This window comes from Desmodus rotundus, chromosome 12 (assembly GCF_022682495.2).
Source record: "Desmodus rotundus isolate HL8 chromosome 12, HLdesRot8A.1, whole genome shotgun sequence".
NCBI lineage: Eukaryota > Metazoa > Chordata > Mammalia > Chiroptera > Phyllostomidae > Desmodus > Desmodus rotundus.
The window spans coordinates 44,654,906-44,675,122 of NC_071398.1; the positions used below are offsets into that span (position 1 = coordinate 44,654,906).

The 20,217-nt window shown below is 47.8% G+C and overlaps 1 protein-coding gene across 1 annotated transcript; it reads right to left on the reverse strand.

Moving 5' to 3' along the window:
* Positions 1-16,415, reverse strand: LOC128779735 (epididymal sperm-binding protein 1-like). The gene is made up of 5 exons (XM_053915836.1): positions 16,346-16,415; positions 9,034-9,171; positions 5,252-5,398; positions 2,245-2,403; positions 1-158 (listed from the first exon to the last, which is right to left on the reverse strand). The coding sequence occupies exons 1-5, from the start codon at positions 16,413-16,415 to the stop codon at positions 1-3; spliced, it is 672 nt and encodes a 223-aa protein (XP_053771811.1).
* Positions 16,416-20,217: the final 3,802 nt, after the last annotated feature.

Sequence of the window (20,217 nt, forward strand, 5' to 3'; positions counted from 1 at the left end):
TCAGCAGTACACCCAGGTGCCGTCCTCCTCATAGTTGTAAGAGGTTGCACACCAGGAAAGGTTCTCCTTGGATCCTTTGCTAGTGCAGTTAAAATAATTCTTGTTTTTATAGTTGAATGGGAAGTGGCAGGGAGAGCCGGAAACCAAGGAGGAAATTCCTTGGAAGAAGCAGAGGAGAGAGGGTGGTTATCCCAGGCCTTTGTGCTAGGGCAAAGCTTTGGGAACGTGGTCGGGTGTCCTGGCACCGCCCCAGTACTCCCGTTGGAGGTGGGGAATGCTGACCTGAACCTAAATGTCAGAGGAATTCTCTTCCTTCCAAAAGTTATTTGGGTTCCGAACTTGGGGAAGGGTGGGGGATGGTATTGGGGACCAAGGGCAGAGTGAAAAACGCAAGGGGTTCTGGGGGTGTTGGGGGGAAGAACTGGGGAGCAGCAGAGTGGAGGCACTCAGAGGATAAATTCAGGTGGGTCCTCTTTATTCACAGATCTCCAATTGTGGATTTGCCTCCCCGCTAAAGTTTACTTGGGCCCCCCAAATCGATCCTCATGGTAGGTCGTTTGTGGACAGCAGAGCGGCGGGCAATTTGAGCCCCCCACACCCACGCTCCTCCCTGAAGCCCGGAGGCAGCCCTCTGCCCTCTGGTCTCCCCCTCGAATTGTGAACAGGTTCCTCCTGGTTGTGGCCCACGTGGTCCTTCCCTTTTTGCATTTTTGTGCTTTTGGTAGGGGGGAAGGGGGGGCAGATTTCACTGTTTTAAATGGCCCCAAGTCGGAGTGCTGGCCAGCGTTCCCGGGTGCAAGGGATGGTGCTGTGCCTCCCAGAGAAAATGCACATGTTAATAATGGGTGAGCTTCCTTTAGGCACAAATTATAGGCTGGTAAGAAAAATGTTTCTTGAAAAGGGCTGCCCTGGCCGGGTCGATTTGCAGGCTGGAGCACCGTCTTGTACACCAACAAGGTCGTGGGCTTGATCCCCGCTCGGGCACAGAGAGGAGGCACCAATTGATGTCTCTCTGTCTCTGTCTGTCTGTCTGTCTCTTTCTCACTTTCTCTCTAAAATCAGTACACATACCACATATCCTCGGGTGGGGATTTTTTTTTTTTTTAATTAAGAACTTGAAATAGGGCCAAAAGTTTGGCACATGACCTTTTCATGTCACTCTAGACCCTTGTCTGCTGACAAGGTCAAGCCCTGTGAGTCACCCGATTCTCTGGCGCAGCGTCAACAAGCTTTGTGGAAAGGGCCGGGCGGCCGGCATTTTCAGCTTTGCCCATCACGCAGTGTCTGCCTCGATTTTTCACTCGCCATCAACCGCCCCGAAGTAAATGGGCGTGGCTGTGTTCTAATAAAATCCTCTATCGATGGACCTTGAACTTCAAATTTCATGACACTCTCACCCGTCACGAAACAGGATTCCTCTTGTTTTATCCAACCATATTAAAAAATGGAAAAACTATTCTCAGATTTTGGACTGAACAAAAACGAGCGTTGGTCAGGATCTGGCCCATCGGCGGGTGGAGTTTGCAGACGCCTGCTCTAGGAAGCAGGACTTTGTCTGACCCCCTGTCTGCTGTGATTGGTGATTGGAGGCCCCAACGCTGTAACTTGTAGAAGATTAATACCCTGTGCATGATTTTTGTTCAATAGTGATGCCGATAATTCCTGTCTGGTGGACGAGACAGCCCCAAAGGTTTGGTAGCCCTTTAGATATTAATGGACGTTGTATCTAACATAGCAACCTTGCTTCTGCTCAGCGTTCTTTTCTTCACTGGCTAGAAGTGTATCTCCTTACATCCTAAGAGCTGGCTTTCTTACTCTTCTAGTTTTCTTAGTTTTCTTAGGAATAGATTTTTTCAAATTTTATTTATTTATTTTTAGATAGAGAGAGAGGAAGGGAGGGGAAAGAGAGGGAGAGAAATATTAATGTTTGGTTGCCTCTTGGGCACCCCCTACTGGGGACCTGGCCTGCAACCCAGACACGTGCCCTGATTGGGAATGGAGCCGCAGACCCTTTGGTTCACAAGCCGGTGCTCAATCCACTGAGCCACACCAGCCAGGGCTAGAAAAAAATTTTTTTTAAACCTTAGAAATAGTATCGTTTATGCTACCTGTTCATCAAACCACGGAGGGCAGGACTCTGCCTTATTCCACACAGTGTCCCCAGAGCCCCACACAGTGGGTGTTTGATGAGTGAATTAACGAAGGGGTCTGCCCACACCCGCTCAGTCCCCGCCCCCCGATTACGGGTGTCGGCGCAGAGACTCCACTTCCCGTCCTTGTCCATGTTCTCCGTGGTTGGGCACCAGAGCTTGTTGTTTTCGTCCTCGAGGCACTCAGAGATCACGCTATTTCTGTAGGTGGAGGGGAAGATGCACGGCTTGCTGACGGAGTTCCCCCCCCCCACTCTGAAAATGACCGCGCAAAGGTGAGCGGGCACGAAGAGGCGGTGCCGAGGGCTCCCGTTCATCACGCGCCAGCGATGGGCCACGCTTTGTCCCGCGAGAGGAAGTGTAACACTGAACACTGGCGAACACCCTCCTGTGATGTTATTATCCCCGCTTTACAGGTGAGCGAGAACCCCAGCTATTGACGCGCACTCAGTTTACTAAGTAACAAGGCTAAAGCCTGTTCCCCTGGGCTTCCTCAACACCGCTCTACTCTTCTAGGGAATTCTTGCCCGCGAAGAGAAAAGCTGCAAATAACTTTATGGTTCATCTTAGGAACTTTCAAAAAAAAAAGCCATTTACATAAACATCGGACCTTTCAACTTTTCAATAAATTGCATCAAAAGGCGACTTACTCTTCAAGTGTAATTGAAAAATATATTTTAAAAAATGGCCCTGGCTGATGTGGCTCAGTGGATTGAGTGCCGGCCTGCGAATCAAAGGGTCGCTGGTTCGATTCCTAGTCAGGGCACATGCCTGGGTTGCAGGCCAGGTCCCCCGTCCAGGGCATGCAAGAGGCAACCACACATTGATGTTTCTCTCCCTCTCTGTCTCCCTCCCTTCCACTCTCTAAAATAAATAAATGAAATCTTTTAAAAAAAAGTTTTAGCCCTGACCAGGTGGCTCAGTTGGTTGGAGCATTGCCCCGTGCCCCAAGGGGTTGCAGGTTTGATCCCCAGTCAGGGTATATACAGAAGGCAAATAATTGATGTTTCTCTCTCAGATCAATGTTTCTCTCTCCCTCTCTCTCTCTCTCTCTCTCCATTCCTCCCTCTATAAAATCAATAGAAACATGTTCTTGGGTGAGGATTAAAATTTTTTTTAAAGACTATTTATTCTTCAAGACACTTTGAATCCTTCTCAGAAACTTCACCATGTCAAGACCACCGACTCTAAACTATTGTATTATTACCCACACCCAATTTTCATCACATCCCCACATCGAAAGACCCCCAAACCTCATTGACATCCCGACCTCTCTTTCAGGTGCTATTAAGACCCCGTGAATTGTCACCCTCCCTTACTCTGGTGTGTGATAAACCCCACATTGCCTAGTTAGCAGGCTGCTTCAGTGGGGTTCCGGGAAAAGCCTGAATTAGACTAAGGGGACTGGGGTTTAAAGGCAGAACCACCTAGTGATTAAGAGCAAGATTTCTGGCCCTGGCTGGTATAGCTCAGTGGATTGAGCGTGGGCCTGCGAAAGCAAAGGCTTGCAGGTTTGGTTCCCAGTCAGGGCACACGCCTGGGTTTCGGGCCAGGTCCCCGGTGCGGGGCGTGCAGGAGGCAACCACACATAGATGTTTCTCTCCCTCTCTTTCTCCCTCCCGTCCACTCTGTCTAAAAATAAATAAATAAAATCTTTTAAAATATATTATCATAGGTTGACTCTACCTTTAATATCTAAACTTCTGTTTATCCTTCATGTGATCCAAGCTCCTCAGACCCAAATTAGATGGGGGGAGACATTAGGATTTGCCTAAAGCACCAGACAGATGCTCAAGAATAGGTCCTGAAAGGGAAGGTACATTTTAGCTCTGGCTTCTTCCTCAGCCTTGGGAAAGCCATTTCTTCTCTTAGTCAGCTTGTTCCCTGCAAAATCAGGACACTAAGGCTGACTTCAAAGGTTTTTGTAACGATTAGAGTTCATTTTCATAAAAGGCCTGTCGCGGTGTTTCGAACATACCACATGACGAAGAAGTAGGAGTGTTCCACCTTGCCTATCCACCTGCCTACTGGGGACCTGGCCCGCAACGCAGGCCTGTGCCCTGACTGAGAATCGAACTGACGACCCTTTGATTTGTAGGCCAGTGCTCAATCCAATGAGCCACACCAGCCAGGGCAAGTTGACTTGCAATAAGATTTGAGGTGGATTTAGAACTGTACACAGTGTTATGATATTATCATAAAATTGATATCTTAATCCATTTGGTTGGTTTAGGATTTCAAAATACCTAAAATGATGAGTGTGTGGATAGAATTTAGAGTTAAGAATGGAAATGGACTTGGATGAAAATTGAGTTCAGAGGTGAGATTTAAGGATAAGGCTGGTTTAGCGTCAAGGACACGAGTGGTGGGTGACTAGGGCTAGGATAAAATTAGGTTGTGTTGTGTGCTAAGGGAAGAACACAACTGGCATTTTATACAGGAATAAGTGTGCTCGTGAGTTGAGTACCTCGCATGCATTTTCTCTTCTATGGAGGGAACGTGGTGAGCAAACGTGGGCCTTGGGTCCTTAGGGACTTGAATTCAAATTCTAACTCTGACTTCACCTAGGAGTGTGACCTTGGGCAGGACTTAATTTTACTGGGACCGTGTATTGACTTAGGGGGAAAACAGCATCTCATAACAGAGCTTCCCTGGAAAGATGCAATGGGATCGTGTGTAAAGAGCTCCCGGACCACAGTCTAATACAGAGGGGGCACTAGAACGAATGGAGGTCATTATTAAGTGAAGAGGAGGCGTAGAATGGAGATTAGATGTTAAACTGCGCTGAAATGCAGGTAAGGTTTGGCACTGTCCGAGGACTCTGGTTATTGTCAATCTAGAAACAGAAATACTTGAAAACCAATATCAGGACTACCGCCCATGGGTTTGGTTGTCGGGGCAGCTGGCTTGTTGGGACTCGGGAGAACGTGGCCTCAGGACATTCCTGTGCCTTGTGGCTGTCACTGCGTGCTCTCTGAGAAGACCCCTGGTCCTTGGAAGTATCTCTCCTAGTGCTTTGCTCCCCACCTTGCCACCACGCCCCTATGAGGTTCACCGCTTGCCACCCACCTGTCCACCACGTGCCCCAGCCTGGCCCTTACCGTTGACTTCACAGTATTTCCACTGATGCTTCTCATCAAAGCTGGAGGTGACTGAGCACCACAGCTTCCCAAAGAAGCTGCCCTCCGTGATGCAGCTGTGATAGGACTTTCCTCGGTAGATGAAGGGGAAGACGCATCGTGGGTAATCTGTATGGGAAGCAGCCCACAAGTGCTTTCACTGTCTGGTCGTTCACAGGACAGTCAATCAATCACCAATCAATCCATCAATCAACAAACACCAAAGCACAGGACCACACATCAGGTTTTATACATGCGTTTGATCCATTCGTTTCATCACGCATTTGGTAAAGAAAGCCTACTCCATGTGCTTTCAAAGCTTCTCCAATCAGCCCTGGCCACTGTGGCTCAGTTGGCTAGTGTGTTGTCTCGAAACCGAAGGGCTGAGGGTTTGATCCCTGCCTGGGTGACCAGGAGGCAACTAATCGATGCTTCTCTCTGTCATCGATGTTTTTCTTTCTCTCTCTCTCTTTCTTCCCTCCCCCTTCCTCTCTCTCCAGAGGTGGTGAAAAGGTGTCTTGGGGTGAGGACTGGAAAAAAAAGAAACCCCAAAACCTTCCCCAATAGAGTTCCCAATCTCAACCCGTGGCGTCCCCTTTGAACAAACCTAGTGTCTTATAAAACTAATCTGTCACAATCACCAAAAGATCAGTGGGAATAAAGTCAAGACCAGAGCTTTTTAGTGGTTTATGATCAACAGATGAAGTCAAGATGTTGATATAAGAAAAAATCTGAGACTGCAGAACAACGTCAAATGTCAGTGAAGTCAGATATAGGAAGTTACCACGTGGGCGCTGGTGCCTTACTGCAGCTTCCATGAAACAGACTGAACTTCCCGCCACAGAGGCACTCCAACAAAGGGAGTTTCTGACATGACGTTTATCGTGGGTGGATTTGCTCCTGCACAGTGAGGGCTTCTGGCTCACCTGGGAATGACGGAGGGGCTGTCATAGGTGCAGGGGTGAGGGAAGGAACAGGTGACATTTGAGAAGAGACCCAGCCATGCAAAAATCTGGGGGAGTGACTTGCAGGTGGAGGGAATAACAGTGCAAGGAGTTCACAGATGGGAAGGAGTTCAGAATGTTCCAGAAGCATGACAACAGCTGCAGCTGGAGCTCAGCAGATAAGGATGTGAGGGGTAGGAGATGAGGATGGAGAAGGACAAGGTCATGCAAAGCAAACCAAGGTGGGAGGGTTTCTTTCTGTCTTTTTCCCTAATTGAGTTGTATGTGTTTTTTATATAGTTGGAATAATAACCCCTTTTCAGATATGTGATTTGCAAATATTTTCTCCCATTCCATACGTTGTCTTTTCATTTTGGTGATGGTTTCCTTGGCTCTAGGGAAGCTTTCGAGTTTATGAAACCCCCCTTGTTTTTGTTGCCTTGGCTTTTGGTGTCAAATCCAAAACATCATTTCCAAGACCAGCGTCTAGGAGCTTACCGCCTATGTTTTCTTCTGGGAGTTTTATGATTTCAGGTCCTACATTCAAGTTTTTAATAATTTTGAATTCGTTTGTGTGTATGGTGTAAGATATGGGGTCGAGTTTCTTACTTTCCTTTTCTTTTCTTCTTTTTTTTAATTTTTATTTTTACGTGCAGCTGTCCCATTTTCCCAACACCAATTATTGAGGAGTCTATCCTTTCCCCATTTTATCTTCTTGGCTCCTTTGTCATAAATTAATTGACCATATGTGCATAAATTTATTTCTGGGCTCTCTATCCTGGCCCATTGATCTATGTGTCTGTTTTTATGCCAGTACAATCCTGTTTTGATTCCTATAGCTTTGTAACATAGTTTGAAATCAGGACGTGTGAAGCCTCCAGCTTTTTTTTTTTTCCTCAAGATCGCTTTGGCTATTGGGGGTAAGGACATTCTCCTAAGTGTGATGGAGGCATGGAGGGGCGTGAGCATTCTAAAAAAGGTGTCTTTGGCTGATGGGGCTAGATAAGAGGAAGGTGAGTGGAATTTGGAGCAATCAGTTAGCAAATAATTTTTCAAGCAAAGAGCTGATGGTGGTTTGGAGAAGGGTGGAAACTGGAGAGATGGGAAGAAGCTGGTGTCGGCATCTGTTTTGAAGGCAGAGCTAACAGGCTAGTTGGCGGATTAGACGTGGGGTTGGAGGAAAAGAAGAATCAGGGATGATGCCCGCGTCTCTGGTCTGTGCAGTGGGAGCATCTCGTCCTCACTGAGGAAGCCTGCCAATGGGCAAGACAGCGCCGCGCAGCACTCACGAGGCAGTGCTTGGGAATGCCCGGGGACCACCGCTTCCCCGCCTTTGGGGCGCACAGCTGAGATGTGAAAGCTGTTAAGAGGTGGTGAGAAAGCTGTCCGTTACAGTCCAAAGAGCCTTGCTGGCTCAGAAACCAGAGCTGAGAAAGAAGATGCAAAGGCCAGCCTTTATCCACACAGGAGCCCCGGGTGGTTGGGCTGAGAGGGACTTAATCAAAGGCAGGTGGTTGGCTTCCTTAATTTGCTCGCCATGGTGTTATAGTGGAAATAAGTCTCTCTAGTCCCTGGGTGTGTCTACATGTCCACTTTGGGCAGAGTTTTGCCCCCTTTCATGTGTCTTAAGAATGTTTGGGGACCTTCGTTCGCCCCAGAATTAAAAGCAAATGCCTATTTCTAGTTTTGTAATTCAGTTGCAACCAGGGGATCCAGATTTGCATGGTTGGAACTGGAGTGGAAGTCTTCGAGTCTGGAGCGGTGGTGTTGCTTCCGGGTTAGGATTTGGTTTTTCCACGTATGAGGGCTTTTCTAATGTAGTCGTTTTTAGCTCTTGTGATCAAAGAGATTCTGCTTGGAGGCTCAAGTCTCTGGCTTTTAATGTCTTTTAATGTCTTTCAGGTTAGTTATAGTCATGCACGCTTATTCCTTTAGGATCAATTGCTTTCATTTTATTTGTCTTATATTACAGTTGAGTAATTATGTGATTTTATTCTGAAACGATGAGTATAGATAGGTAATGTTATTTATAAAATCCATGTCAAGATGGTAAAAGGGATGTTATATTTATTATAAAACAGGGGTATGTGATCCAAAAGTCAAGGACAGTGATACCAGAGGAAGTAAATCATAAATATTCAAAAGCTGGACACTAGGAGAACAATTGAAATGTCCAACAATAGGATATCGGTTAAAACAAACTAAATATCTTTTGTCCTGTGCACGAAAAAGAGAACTCACGTAACCGTCGGACATGTCTTGGTCTCCGAGAAAAAGTGAACTGAACCTCTCCTTTCCCTTTTCTTGGGCAGTTTGTTTCATCTTTTCCGTATTAATTTAGAAAATTAAGAAAGAGACAGAGAATACTATGGTTCTCTCTGGTGACTGGGTTTATCATCCCTCCATTTAGAAAGCACGGTTTTTTAGAAATCCTCACCCAAGGACATTTTTCTCATTGCTTTTACAGAGAGGGGAAAGGAGCGAGAGAAAGAGAAACATCAGATGTGAGAGAGAAACATCGATTGGTTGGCTCCCATACGCGCCCCGACTGGGGATCGAACCCGCAACTGTCTGATGTAGGAGACGACATTCCAACTAACTGAGCCACACCGGTGGGGGACAGTGTTTTATACACTGTCTTGTGAACATTAGTACCCATTGCTAACATTCAGTGTTTGGCTTCCCAGAGCATTTCCTAGGCACGCATGCGTTATTTTAATTTCTCCACGAAAACGTGACCCCGTTACGCGCATTCACACAGTCTCCTTCGAAATCCCTCATTTCCAGAAACCCGCCAGCGGGACAGCGGGCTCCACTCACCTTCCACCAAGCACGACTTCCACTGCCCGTCGTACACGGCTCTGGTTGCACACCACGGCGAGAAGCTCCTGCTTCTGGTGCAAGAGAAGTAGACAGACCCCTTGTAGGTGAAGGGAAAGACGCACATGGCCTTGTCATCTGAAGAAGAGAAGGACAAAACAGGAGGGCGCCCGTCACCATGCGGGAGCCAAGGCTGAGTCTGGGCTTGGCTCTTGCAGTCCTCCGAAGGCTGCCCCTGCGGTCCTGGCAGCCAGCTTCCTACAGACGGATGAGGGCGTGCCCGGTTCCCGTTCGCAGCCAGAGTATCAGGGAAGCGCTTCATAAACAGCGAAGGCAGCCGAGCTAGGCTGTTTCTCAGAGTGGGCCCCACCGATGCCGCATGGCATACATTTGGTGGGTCACAAGGTCACACGTTAAATCATTTTGAAACACAGACTGAAAAGCAATTTCCTTTTCCAGTCCTTCTGATTCTACAAAAGAGAAAGCTCCCATGTAATGCTGGTCTTTCTACATCACACCTTGGATACTTATTAATCTCCCCTTTTAACAAAAAGGAGGGCGGGGCTTGGACAAAAGTATCTAGTAGAGTTTGATCACAGGATTTTGGGTTTTTTAAAAGGTTTTACTTACTTATTTTTAGAGAGAGGTGAAGGGAGGGAGAATGAGGGAAACACCAATGTGTGGTTGCCTTGAACACACCCCCTACTGGGGACCCAGCCCCCAACCCAGGCATGTGCCCTGACTGGGAATTGAACTGGCAACCCTTTGCTTTTCAAGCCTGTGCTTAATCCACTGAGCTACACCAGCCAGGGCTGTAGTATTTGTTTTTATTTGCACTTCCTATTTATGGCAAGCACTAGTGAATTACAGGGCTGAGGTTAACTCTTCTTTTAGAATAAATGTATTAAAGTGAAGAAAATGAGCTCATTTACAGGGGCGGGCACTAACATTATCGGGGGGATCATTTTGCAAATTGCAGAGCTGTCTCATCACCATGCTGTACACCTGGAACTAATATAAAATAATGTTGAATATCAACTGGAATTGAAAAATAAAAAACTAAATTTAAAAAAGAGAGTGAGCGCCTTTAACACAAGTGTTGAGTAAGTAAGGGTGCTGGCGGTGTGCAGAGGTGGCAAATATTTGGGGAGCACAACCTTTGACCTTTCTATGTTTCTGTAGGAAGATGGGAACTTTGTCTTTTACACAATGTATCCTCAGAACCTAAAACAGTCACTTGCTCACAGTAGGTGCTTACAAAGTAACTGACGGAATAAAATAAGTTTGGGAAACACCGTGGGAAATAAGCAGGTTTCTTTCCTGAAGGGCTCATGGGAAGGGTCAATATGCAAATGGGTAGTGGGTTTGCAAGGGAGGCACAGAGTATACTGGGTTGTCTTTTATTTATTTATTTATTTATTTTTTAAGGTCTTATTTATTTACTTTTTAGAGAGGCAGGGGGAGGGAGAAAGAAAGGGAGAGAAACATCAGTGTGCAAGAGATACATCCATCAGTTGCTTCTCGCACGCCCCCTACTGGGGATCTGGCCCACAACCCAGGCATGTGCCCTGACCAGGAATCCAACAGGCCGTCTTTTGGTTCACAGACCGGCACTCAATTCACTGAGCCACACCAGCCAGGGCTTGCTCCTTCTCTCTCTCTCCCCCCCCCTCTCTCTCCCGCCCCCTTCTACTCTCTCTCTTTCTTTCCCTCCCTCCCTCCCTTTTCCCTTCCTTCCTTCCTTCCTTCCTTCCTTCCTTTCTCCTTCCCTCTCTTTCTTTTTCTACCCAATAGCACTAGAGACTAATGGTCCCTGAAACGCATCTTGAGAAGTGCTTGTCTAAAACTGGTTGTTGCCAGATGGGTGGGGGATAGGGTATCGGGGTGAAAAAGGCGAAGGGAGTCAGAAGTACAAGCTGGCATTACAAATAGTCACGGGGATGTAGAATTCGGCACAGGGACGTGGTCAGTAATACTGTAATAATTATGTATGGGGCCAGGCGGGTACTTGAATTATCGGAGGGATCATAAATTCTCTAACTGTCTAACCACCATGCTGTACACCTGGAACTAATATAAAATAAAACTGAGTGTCAACTGTAATTAAAAAGTAAAATTTAAAAAAAAATGCTGTTCTAGCCCAAAGTCTTGATTTCATGGAGAAGGAAATGAAGACCCCCATGAGATAAAGAATCATTTAAAGTTAATGCCTATTTATTTACTTTTAGAGAAAGGGAAAGGGAGGGAGAAAGAGGGAGAGAAACATCGATTGGTTGCCTCTCACACTGGGGACCGAACCCACAACCCAAGCATGTGTCCTGACTGGAAATTGAACCCATGGCCTTTTGCCCTGTGGGAACGGCGCCCAACCAACTGCGCCACACTGGTCAAGACCAACGCCTTCTTTCTTTTTTTTAACCAGAACTAGGATGAGAACTTGGACTTTTCGTCCACTGGTCCAGGATCACGGCTTCCCGCTGGCCTTTGTTTAGGCATCTCCCCCTTTCTCTCCCCATATAAGGACGAGTTACCATGAGTAAGACGCTGTGATAGGTTGCGTGTGTGGGTGTGCACACATCTGTCCGTGTGCCTGTGTGTGCCCAGGTGTTTGCTCACGTTACAAAGATGGCGAGGCAACGCTTCCATGTGCTTATCAACCCAGCGTCCTTTTCTTTCTGGGCTCATAGCTCGGATCTACTCTTCAGCTTCTTCATGGTTCCGTGGGACCACGTGACTAAATTATAACTCATAGAATATGGGCAGAAATGGTAAGAAATAAACACTCCAAGCCGTGCTCCACGCTCCCATCTTCCTCTGTCTGCCAGCTGGCTCCGATGGAGAAGAAAGGGCGGTCATGCTCCTCCCCAGGGGCCACCAGACAAGGTTTGGGGACACTTTGGCCTGTGATAGCTGGGAGGGAGGGATGGCAGCTGGGCTGCTGGTATCTACTGAGACAGGGATGTTGCTAAACATCTTCCCAGGCATGGGACAGCCCTCCAGAACACAGTCACCAGCCCCAGATGCCAAGGCTGAAACATTCTAATAAAGAGGACGCTGCCGAGAATGCTGCGGCCCTCGGGGATGGTGGGGCCACAGTACAGAAGGATCCCGTGTCTCCGAATCACAAGAAAAGAGGCGTCCCACCACACACCCACACTGAGTGTTCACTGAGTCCAACCTGAACTCCATTTGGTCCAGCCACTGACTGCCGTGAGCTGCTTGTTACAACAGCTGGCCCCTCACTCATACAGGTGGGCAGGGCACAGCCTCTGTCTTCAGCCTAGGAGTCCCCTCTTGTCCTGGATCAGATTCTTACCCTGACAACCTGGCAAAGACCATGACGGGGATATGGGAGGTTTGGGGAGTGAGTGGGAGAGGCGGAGCTCCATCTTTGTGCCTCGCCAATGGGGGATACTCTAGGGTTCCTTAAGTAATGCTGCCCTTTCCGCCTCTGGGTCTCCTCTAGATCTCGGACCTGTTTGGTCTTGGCGCTACCAGGATTAAACCAGTTACGATTTGGAAAGTGCCCGGCAGAGCACCTGGAGCGTGGCTGCTCAACAAATGCAAACTATCCCTGTCATCGTCATCACCATTGTCATCGTCACCACCACCGATGATGTTCCTCAGCCATGGGCATCACTGAGTCTGCGGGATGCTGGGGGGGAGGGGAGGGCAGGCAGGCAGATGCCCCCTGTGCCGAGAATGAAGGTTATCCTTGGGACTTGTTCGTAAACATCAACATGTAATAGGCACTATTAGCCATCTGCAAAGTAATCCAGCAGATGGCCTCATCTTCTTAACTGGGTCAAAATCCTCCATAATCGGGGCCCTGCTGCCCTCTTGGTTCTCAATCCCTGGTTAACATTTCCTTGACCTTACTCCCCACTCTCCTGCCTTTGGGGTTTTGCTCCTGCCCTTTGCCCTGCCCCGAGTGAGTTTCCTCTCTTCCTAGCTTCCCTCCCTGCCCCCCACCCATTGAGGCTTGGTCCAGTCTGGTTTAACACCCTTCTTCACTCTTACAGTACTCAGAACCAATCTCCATAAGTGTACTCACCAATTCTTAAAAGACTATAGTTATCACCCTGGCCAGGTAGCTTACCTGGTTGGAGCATCATCCCATACACCCAGTAGGAGCACATACAATAGGCAATCGACTGATGTTTCTCTCTCACATCGATGTTTCTCTCTCTCCCCCTTCTACTCCCTCTAAAATCAATAAAAACATATCCTAGCATGAGGATTAAAAAAGAAAAAGAATATAATTACCTATTGGCATATCTGTCACTCCAAGTCACTGTGAGTTCTCTGAGTGTGAGGCTTGGGTTTTATTTATTGCTATGTTTCTGGACCCTAGTTATGTGCCAGGCCCTTAGGAATCACTCAACAGATACATATGGAATAAATGAGTTTAGGACTCCCGGTCAAGATGGACGCGTAGGTCCTTGTAGAACCAAAAGAAGGACAACAACAAATTTAAAAGCAAAAAACAACCAGAACTGCCAGAAAATCGAACTGTATGGAAGTCTGACAACCAAGGAGTTAAAGGAGAAACATTCATCCAGACCGGTAGGAGGGGCGGAGATGGGCAGCCAGGTGGAGAGGACACACAGCAAGGCGGCAGCTGGCAGAGCAGGCCATCCCACATTCACGGGCAGATGAACCAGGAGGAACAACTGGGGAGTGAGACAGACCCACAACCCAGGGCTCCAGTGCAGGGAAATGAAGCCTCAAACCCCGGACTGAAAACCCCTAGGGGGTTGAGGCGGCAGGGGGAGAAACTCCCAGCCTCACAGGAGAGTTTTCTGGAGAGACCCACAGGGTCCTAGAATGTTCACAAACCCACCCACCCAGGAATCAGCACCAGAAGGGCCCAATTTGATTGAGGGTAGCAGGGGAAGTGACTGAAAACCGGCAGAGATGGAGCAATTACCACTGTTCCCTCTCGGACCCTCCCCCACATACAGTCACAATGCAGCAACCTGGGTTGCCCCGCCCTGGTGGACACCTAAGGCTCCACCCCTTATTATGTAACAGGCACCAAGACCAAAAAAATGGCCCAAATGAAATAGCACATCAAAGCTCCAGAAAAAATACAACTAAGTGATGAAGAGATAGCCAACCTATCAGATGCACAGTTGAAAACACTGGTAATCAGGATGCTCACAGAATTGGTTGAGTGTGTTCACAAAATAGAGGGAAAAATGAAGGCTATGAAAAGTGAAAAAAGGAAAATGTACAGGGAACCAACAGTGAAGGGAAGGAAACCGGGACTCAAATCAATGGTTTGGACCAGAAGGAAGAAAGAAACATTCAACTAGAACAGAATGAAGAAACAAGAATTCAAAAAAATGAGGAGAAGCTTAGGAACCTCCAGGACATCTTTAAATGTTCCAACATCTGAATCATAGGAGTGCCAGAAGGGGAAGTAGAAGACCAAGAAATCGAAAACTTATTTGAACAAATAATGAAGGAGAACTTCCCCACTCTGGTGAAGGAAATAGACTTCCAGGAAGTCCAGGAAGCTCAGAGAGTCCCAAAGAAGTTGAACCCAAGGCGGAACACACCAAGGCACATCATAATTACATTACCCAAGATGAAAGAGGAGAGAATCTTAGAAGCAGCAAGAGAACAGTTACCTACAAAGGAGTTCCCATAAGACTGTCAGCTGATTTCTCCAAAGAGACCTTGCAGGCAAGAAGGGGCTGGAAAGAAGTATTCCAAGTCATGAAAGGCAAGGACCTACATCCAAGATGACTCTATCCAGCAAAGTTTTCATTTAGAATGGAAGGCCACATAAAGTGCTTCCCAGATAAGATCAAGTTAAAGGAGTTTATCATCACCAAGCCCTTATTATATGAAATGTTAAAGGGACTTATCTAAGAAAAAGAAGATAAAAAATATGAACAGTAAAATGACAACAAACTCACAACTATTAACAACAGAACCTAAAAACAAAAACAAAAACAAATTAAGCAAACAACTAGAACAGGAACAGAATCACAGAAATGGAGATCACGTGGAGGGTTATCAGTGGGGGAGTGGGAGGGAGAGAGTGGGGAAAGGTACAGAGAATAAGTAGCATAAATGGTAGGTAGAAAATAGATAGGGGGAGAGTAAAAATAGTATAGGCAATGGAGAAGCCAAAGTACTTATATGTATGACCCATGGACATGAACTAAAGGGGGGGAATGCAGGTGGGAGGGGGTGTGCAGGGTGGAGGGGAATAAAAGGGGGAAAGTAGGACAACTGTAATAGCATAATCAATAAAATATGTTTTAAAAAATAAATCAATGAGTTATAAATATGTGCAGAGGGAGCTCCGGCTGGTTTGGCTCGGTGGATTGAGTGCCGGCCTACTAAGCAAAGGGTGGCTGGTTTGATTCCCAGTCAGGACACATGCCTGGGTTGCGGGCCAGGTCTTCAGTAGGGGGTGTGCGAGAGGCAACCACACATTGATGTTTCTCTCCCTCTCTTTCTCCCTCCCTTCCCCTCTATGAAAGAAAAAGAAAGAAAGAAAGAAAGAAAGAAAGAAAGAAAGAAAGAAAGAAAGAAAGAAAGAAAGAAAGAGAGAGAGAGAGAGAGAAAAGGAAGGAAGGAAGGAAGAAAGAAAGAAAAAATTTGACACAGGCTACAACAAAGGCGAACCTGGAGGACATCATTCTCAGTGGAGTAAGCTGGTCACGAAAGGCCAAATACTGCGTGACTCCATTTATATGAGGTACCTAGAGTAGTCGACTTCATAGAGGCAGAAAGTTAAGTGGCGGTGGTCGGGGTCTGGGGTGGGGAGGGGCAAATAGAGGTGGTTTAATGGGGCAGAGGTTTAGTGTTGCAAAATGAAATGAGTCCTGGGTGTTGGTTACCCCACAATGTCAATGCACCTAACACTAGTGAGCAGTACCCTGAAAAATGATTAAAGTGGTAAACTTTATGTTCTGTGTATTTTACCACAATTTTTTAAAAAAGAGTGTAAAGGGAGCCCAAGTTGGGGTCTGTGGGTTCAGTGCACTGAAATTGTGAGCCCCCCTTTTAATGAACATAGTACCGGCATTCCCCTTCCATGTGCTGAGCATCACGGGAGATGCGTGTGTCCATTACTCTATTCAGTCTTCCAACAGCCGCAAGAGGTCAATACCATTGTTCCTCCTTCCAGGTGGATTGCATTCCTGGATGAAGGCGACCCAGACAAAAAGGGTCCAAACCCCAGGTCTGTCCCAGATTTCGACTAAGCCATCTTGGATCCAGGAGTCGTTACGTTGGCCCATTCACTCTTTCCAGTTTCCAAATCCACCCCATTATTTTCCGGTATACTCACTTCCCCTCGTCTCGCAGAGGTAGAGGAGGAAGGTCATCCATCGCAACAGGTGAAAGGACCGTTGGTTCATCCCCGCTGGCCTCTTCTTTCTGTAGTGAAGGAAGACAAAAACTGTGCTCCCGTGGATCCCTTGGGACTCTTCCACTAAGCCCCAAGTTTGACGTCACACATGCCGTTTTTCTTTCTACTGCCAGAGAGGAACAAAGAATGACATTCTTGCCCTGGCTGATGTTGTTCAGGTGGTTGGGGATCGTCCCGCAAACTGAAGAGTCACGGGTTCGATTCCTGGTGAAGGCACATGCCTAGGTTGCAGGTTCAGTCCCTGGTTGGGGTGCGTACCGAGGGCAACCAGTCAATGTTTCTCTCTCACATTGATGTGTCTCTCCCTCTCTTTCTCCCTCCCCTCCCCTCTCTCTGAAAACAAATAAGTAAAATCTTAAAAAAAAAAAAAAAAAGTGGAGCCTTTCCCCTGGCCAGGTAGCTCAGTGGGTTAGAGCCTTATCGTGATACACCAAGGTTGTGGGTTCAATCCCTGGTCAGGGCTCGGAAAGATTCAACCAATGCATACATAAATAAGTGGAACAACAAATCAATGTTTCTCTCTCAAATCAATACATTTTTTAAAAAATTTTAAAAAGTGGAGCCTTTGAGAGGTGATTGGGTCACGAGGGTGGAGCCCTCCTGCATGGGATTCGTGCCCTTAGAAAAGACACCCCAGGGAGCCCCCTCGCGCATCCGCTATGTGAGGGTGCAGTGAGAGGACAGCCGTCCATGAGCACGGGACACCACCAGACACCGAAGCTGCCAGCGCCACGTTCGCGGACTTCCCAGCCTCCAGGACCACGAGAAAGAAACCCCTGTTGCTTATAAGCCACCTGGTCCACCGGAATTCTGCTACAGCAGCCTGAAACAACTAAGACAATGTGTTCCCCGCTCTCTCATCACCTCGGAAACAAAGCTGTGCTCTTCTTGTCCCCTCCCTGCGTCCTATCAGTCACCAAATCCAGTTGACTCTGCTTGGTGAATCCCTTCCTTTCTCTCTGTCTCCCTCTAACCGACCAAAGCCCAGCTCTTCCCATCTCTGCCTCTGCTGCTTTCTGTTCCCCTCACTGGATCCCTGGCCTCCAGCCTCTCCCCTGTCCGGTCCTCTGAGCGCTGATAGGATCTCTTTTGGAGTGTGTTTTTATGCACTCGGGGCTAGATGCTGAGTGTAGAGCAACATGTGGACCAGGCTTGCTCCCTCCCTTCACTGGGCTGCCTTCCTGTGAAGGACACAGGCAGGAAGTGAATGAACCAGGGACAAATATGATATGTGACTCTTAGTTGTGACCACTGTCCCGGAGGCTACGAACAGAGGCTGCAATTGAGAATAACTGTGTCCAGGTCAGTTTTGACTGGGAGGTTGGGCAAGTGCCTCTGGGGAAATGATGTGTGAACTGGAGGAAGAGAAGGATGGGGCAGATGTGAAAGGTGCTTGAGGGTGGGGGGAGAGGAGGGTAGGCCAGACCCCACAGAGCAGCCTTCGCATTCTAAATTCAACTGGCAACTACAGAGGGATAAAGTGGGGAGAGGTGGCCTTCACTAATTCAAAACTCTCCATCAAATTGATGATAATATAACCCATGTCCACACCATGGCCTTCCTCTCCCAGCCTCTCCGTTCTCTCTTTTCCTCCCTTGATCTGCCCCAGCTACACCGCCTTTTCAGTTCCTTGTACAAGCCAAGCTGCCCTAACCCCAGGGCCTTTGCACCTCCTCTTCTCTCCGCCTGGGATCTCACCCCCCAACCCCCGGATAGCTGCATGGCTTGCTTCTTTGTGCCAAAGGGTTCTGTGCAAGCGCAAGGAGTTGGTATGGGCTGACGTTCTGCATCGCTAATGAGTCCACCTGGATCAGGTCACGGGTGTTAATAGAAAATATTCTGGAGGCGTTCAAGACAAAGATTGAACTGCAAAGTGAGGCTCCATAGCCAGACACCCACGTCTGGAACATTCCGTTTAGGATTGAGGACATTCAGACACTCGGAGGAGCCTTTGTCCCAGGCTGTGGGGTGCCTGGGGCTGGCCTCCTGCCACTGTCACCTCGCTGGTGGCGGCTCAGAGAGAGGGGTGCTGCGGCTGGGGAGCCAAACCACGGTCAGACATGGCTGCAGCATCCCAGTCGTCAAATATGGGAGAAGAAAACCCACCTCAAGATCTTTTAAAAAAGTAATTTAAGTCCACAAGGATCCATTTAATAGATAAGTGATATTGAAAAAAGCTGTGAGCTGCCCTGCCTGGTGTGGCTCAGTGGATTGAGTGCCAGTCTGAGAACTACAGGGTCGCCGGTTCGATTCCCAGTCAGGGCACACACATACCTGGGTTGTGGGCCAGGTTCCCTGGTGGGAGGTACGCGAGAGGCAACCACACATGGATGTTTCTCTCCCTCTCTTTCTCCCTCCCTTCCCCTCTGCCATAAAATAAATAAATAAATAATCTTTGAAAAAATTATAATCTTAAAAAAAATGACAACAGCCAATACAAAAATCGCCGTCCAGTGTGAACAAATCACAATTAAACCTATTTTTTTTGTGAGACTGGCAGAAAATATACTTTTTGGTGTGCTGTAGGATTTTAGTGATTAGTTTATGTGTGCCTCGAGATGGAAAAGGTTGAAAATCGCTGCCTTAGAGGGCTGGTGCAAAGCCTCTGAGAACCACAAAAGTATTAGTCCACCACCAGGAACTTAACAGCCAGAGGGAAGGAGGATGGGAGGAGGTAGAGGGAAAGGGGCGGGGGAGGGGGCGGGTGAATGGTGATGGAGGGAGACTTGACTTGGGACACATGGTACAGTGTACAGATGACGTGTTGTAGAAGCAGAATTGTGCCCCTGAAACCTATACCATTGTATTAACCCTTGTCACCCCAAAAGATTCCATTTCAAAACAGAACTCCATAGGCAATTTGCCCAGACTAGTTCTCTTTCCTTCCATCTCTTTCCCCAAACTTAGGGTACAGGCAGACTCCCACTCCCTCAAGGGTCTTAGCAGAGAAAGGGACCCGTCCGCCCCAGGCTGCCTTCCTGCCTCCTCTGGCCCTTCCTTCCCAGACCTCTGAGCCGCGCTGCCCGAAGTCTGACCCCCCGCCACTAACATGCAGCCAGCACCTAAAATGCGGTGAATTCTAATTGTCAGATGTGTCAAATGAGTGTAAAATACCTACTGGAGCCCTGGCCGGTGGGCTCAGTTGGTTGGAGCGCCGCCCAGCGCACCAGAGGGTTGCAGGTTCGATCCGCGGTCAGGGGGCACACGGATTGATGTTTGTCTCTCACATTGATGTGTTTTCTCTCTCTCTCTCTCTCTCTCTCTCTCTCTCTCTCTCTCTCTCCCTTCCTCTCTCCCTAACGTCAATACACATATCCTCAGATGAGGATTAAAAAAATAAGATAAAGCCTGAAAAAAGAATGTAAATATCCGATGATTTTTTGTGTTGATTACATGTTGAAATGATAATATCTGGGACATCATGATAAAACAGAATACATTATTAAAACACATTGCACCTGTTTCTTCTTACGTTTTGAAAACCGTGGCTACTATAAAATTTACAGTGAGTGATACAGACGGCTTGCCTTCTATTCTCTCTGGTGGAGCAGCCGCTTTACACCCTCCTTCCCGGCTGGGGGCGGGAGCAGGGGAGGGGGCGCCCAGGCCTTGCTCCCCACCCCCTCCCAGGTCTCTAGGTTGAGCTGTACCTTTGAGGGAGTCCTGCTTGACCCTACCTGTCTCCACGGCCCATTTTAAGGCTCTGCTCCCACGATCTCTGGATTATCTGGGGATCCGCCCGACTGTTTGGGCCTCAGCCTGCCTGTGGGCCCAGGCGGCCGCTGCCCCAA

Coding starts and splice junctions, on each gene's coding strand:
- LOC128779735 (XM_053915836.1), bottom strand. CDS start 16,415: ATGAACCAACGGTCCTTTCACCTGTTGCGATGGATGACCTTCCTCCTC. Junction 9,172..16,345: donor CCTCTGCGAGACGAGGGGAA/GTGAGTATACCG, acceptor TCTCTTCTTCAG/ATGACAAGGCCATGTGCGTC. Junction 159..2,244: donor GAGTCTCTGCGCCGACACCC/GTAATCGGGGGG, acceptor GCTTCTTCCAAG/GAATTTCCTCCTTGGTTTCC.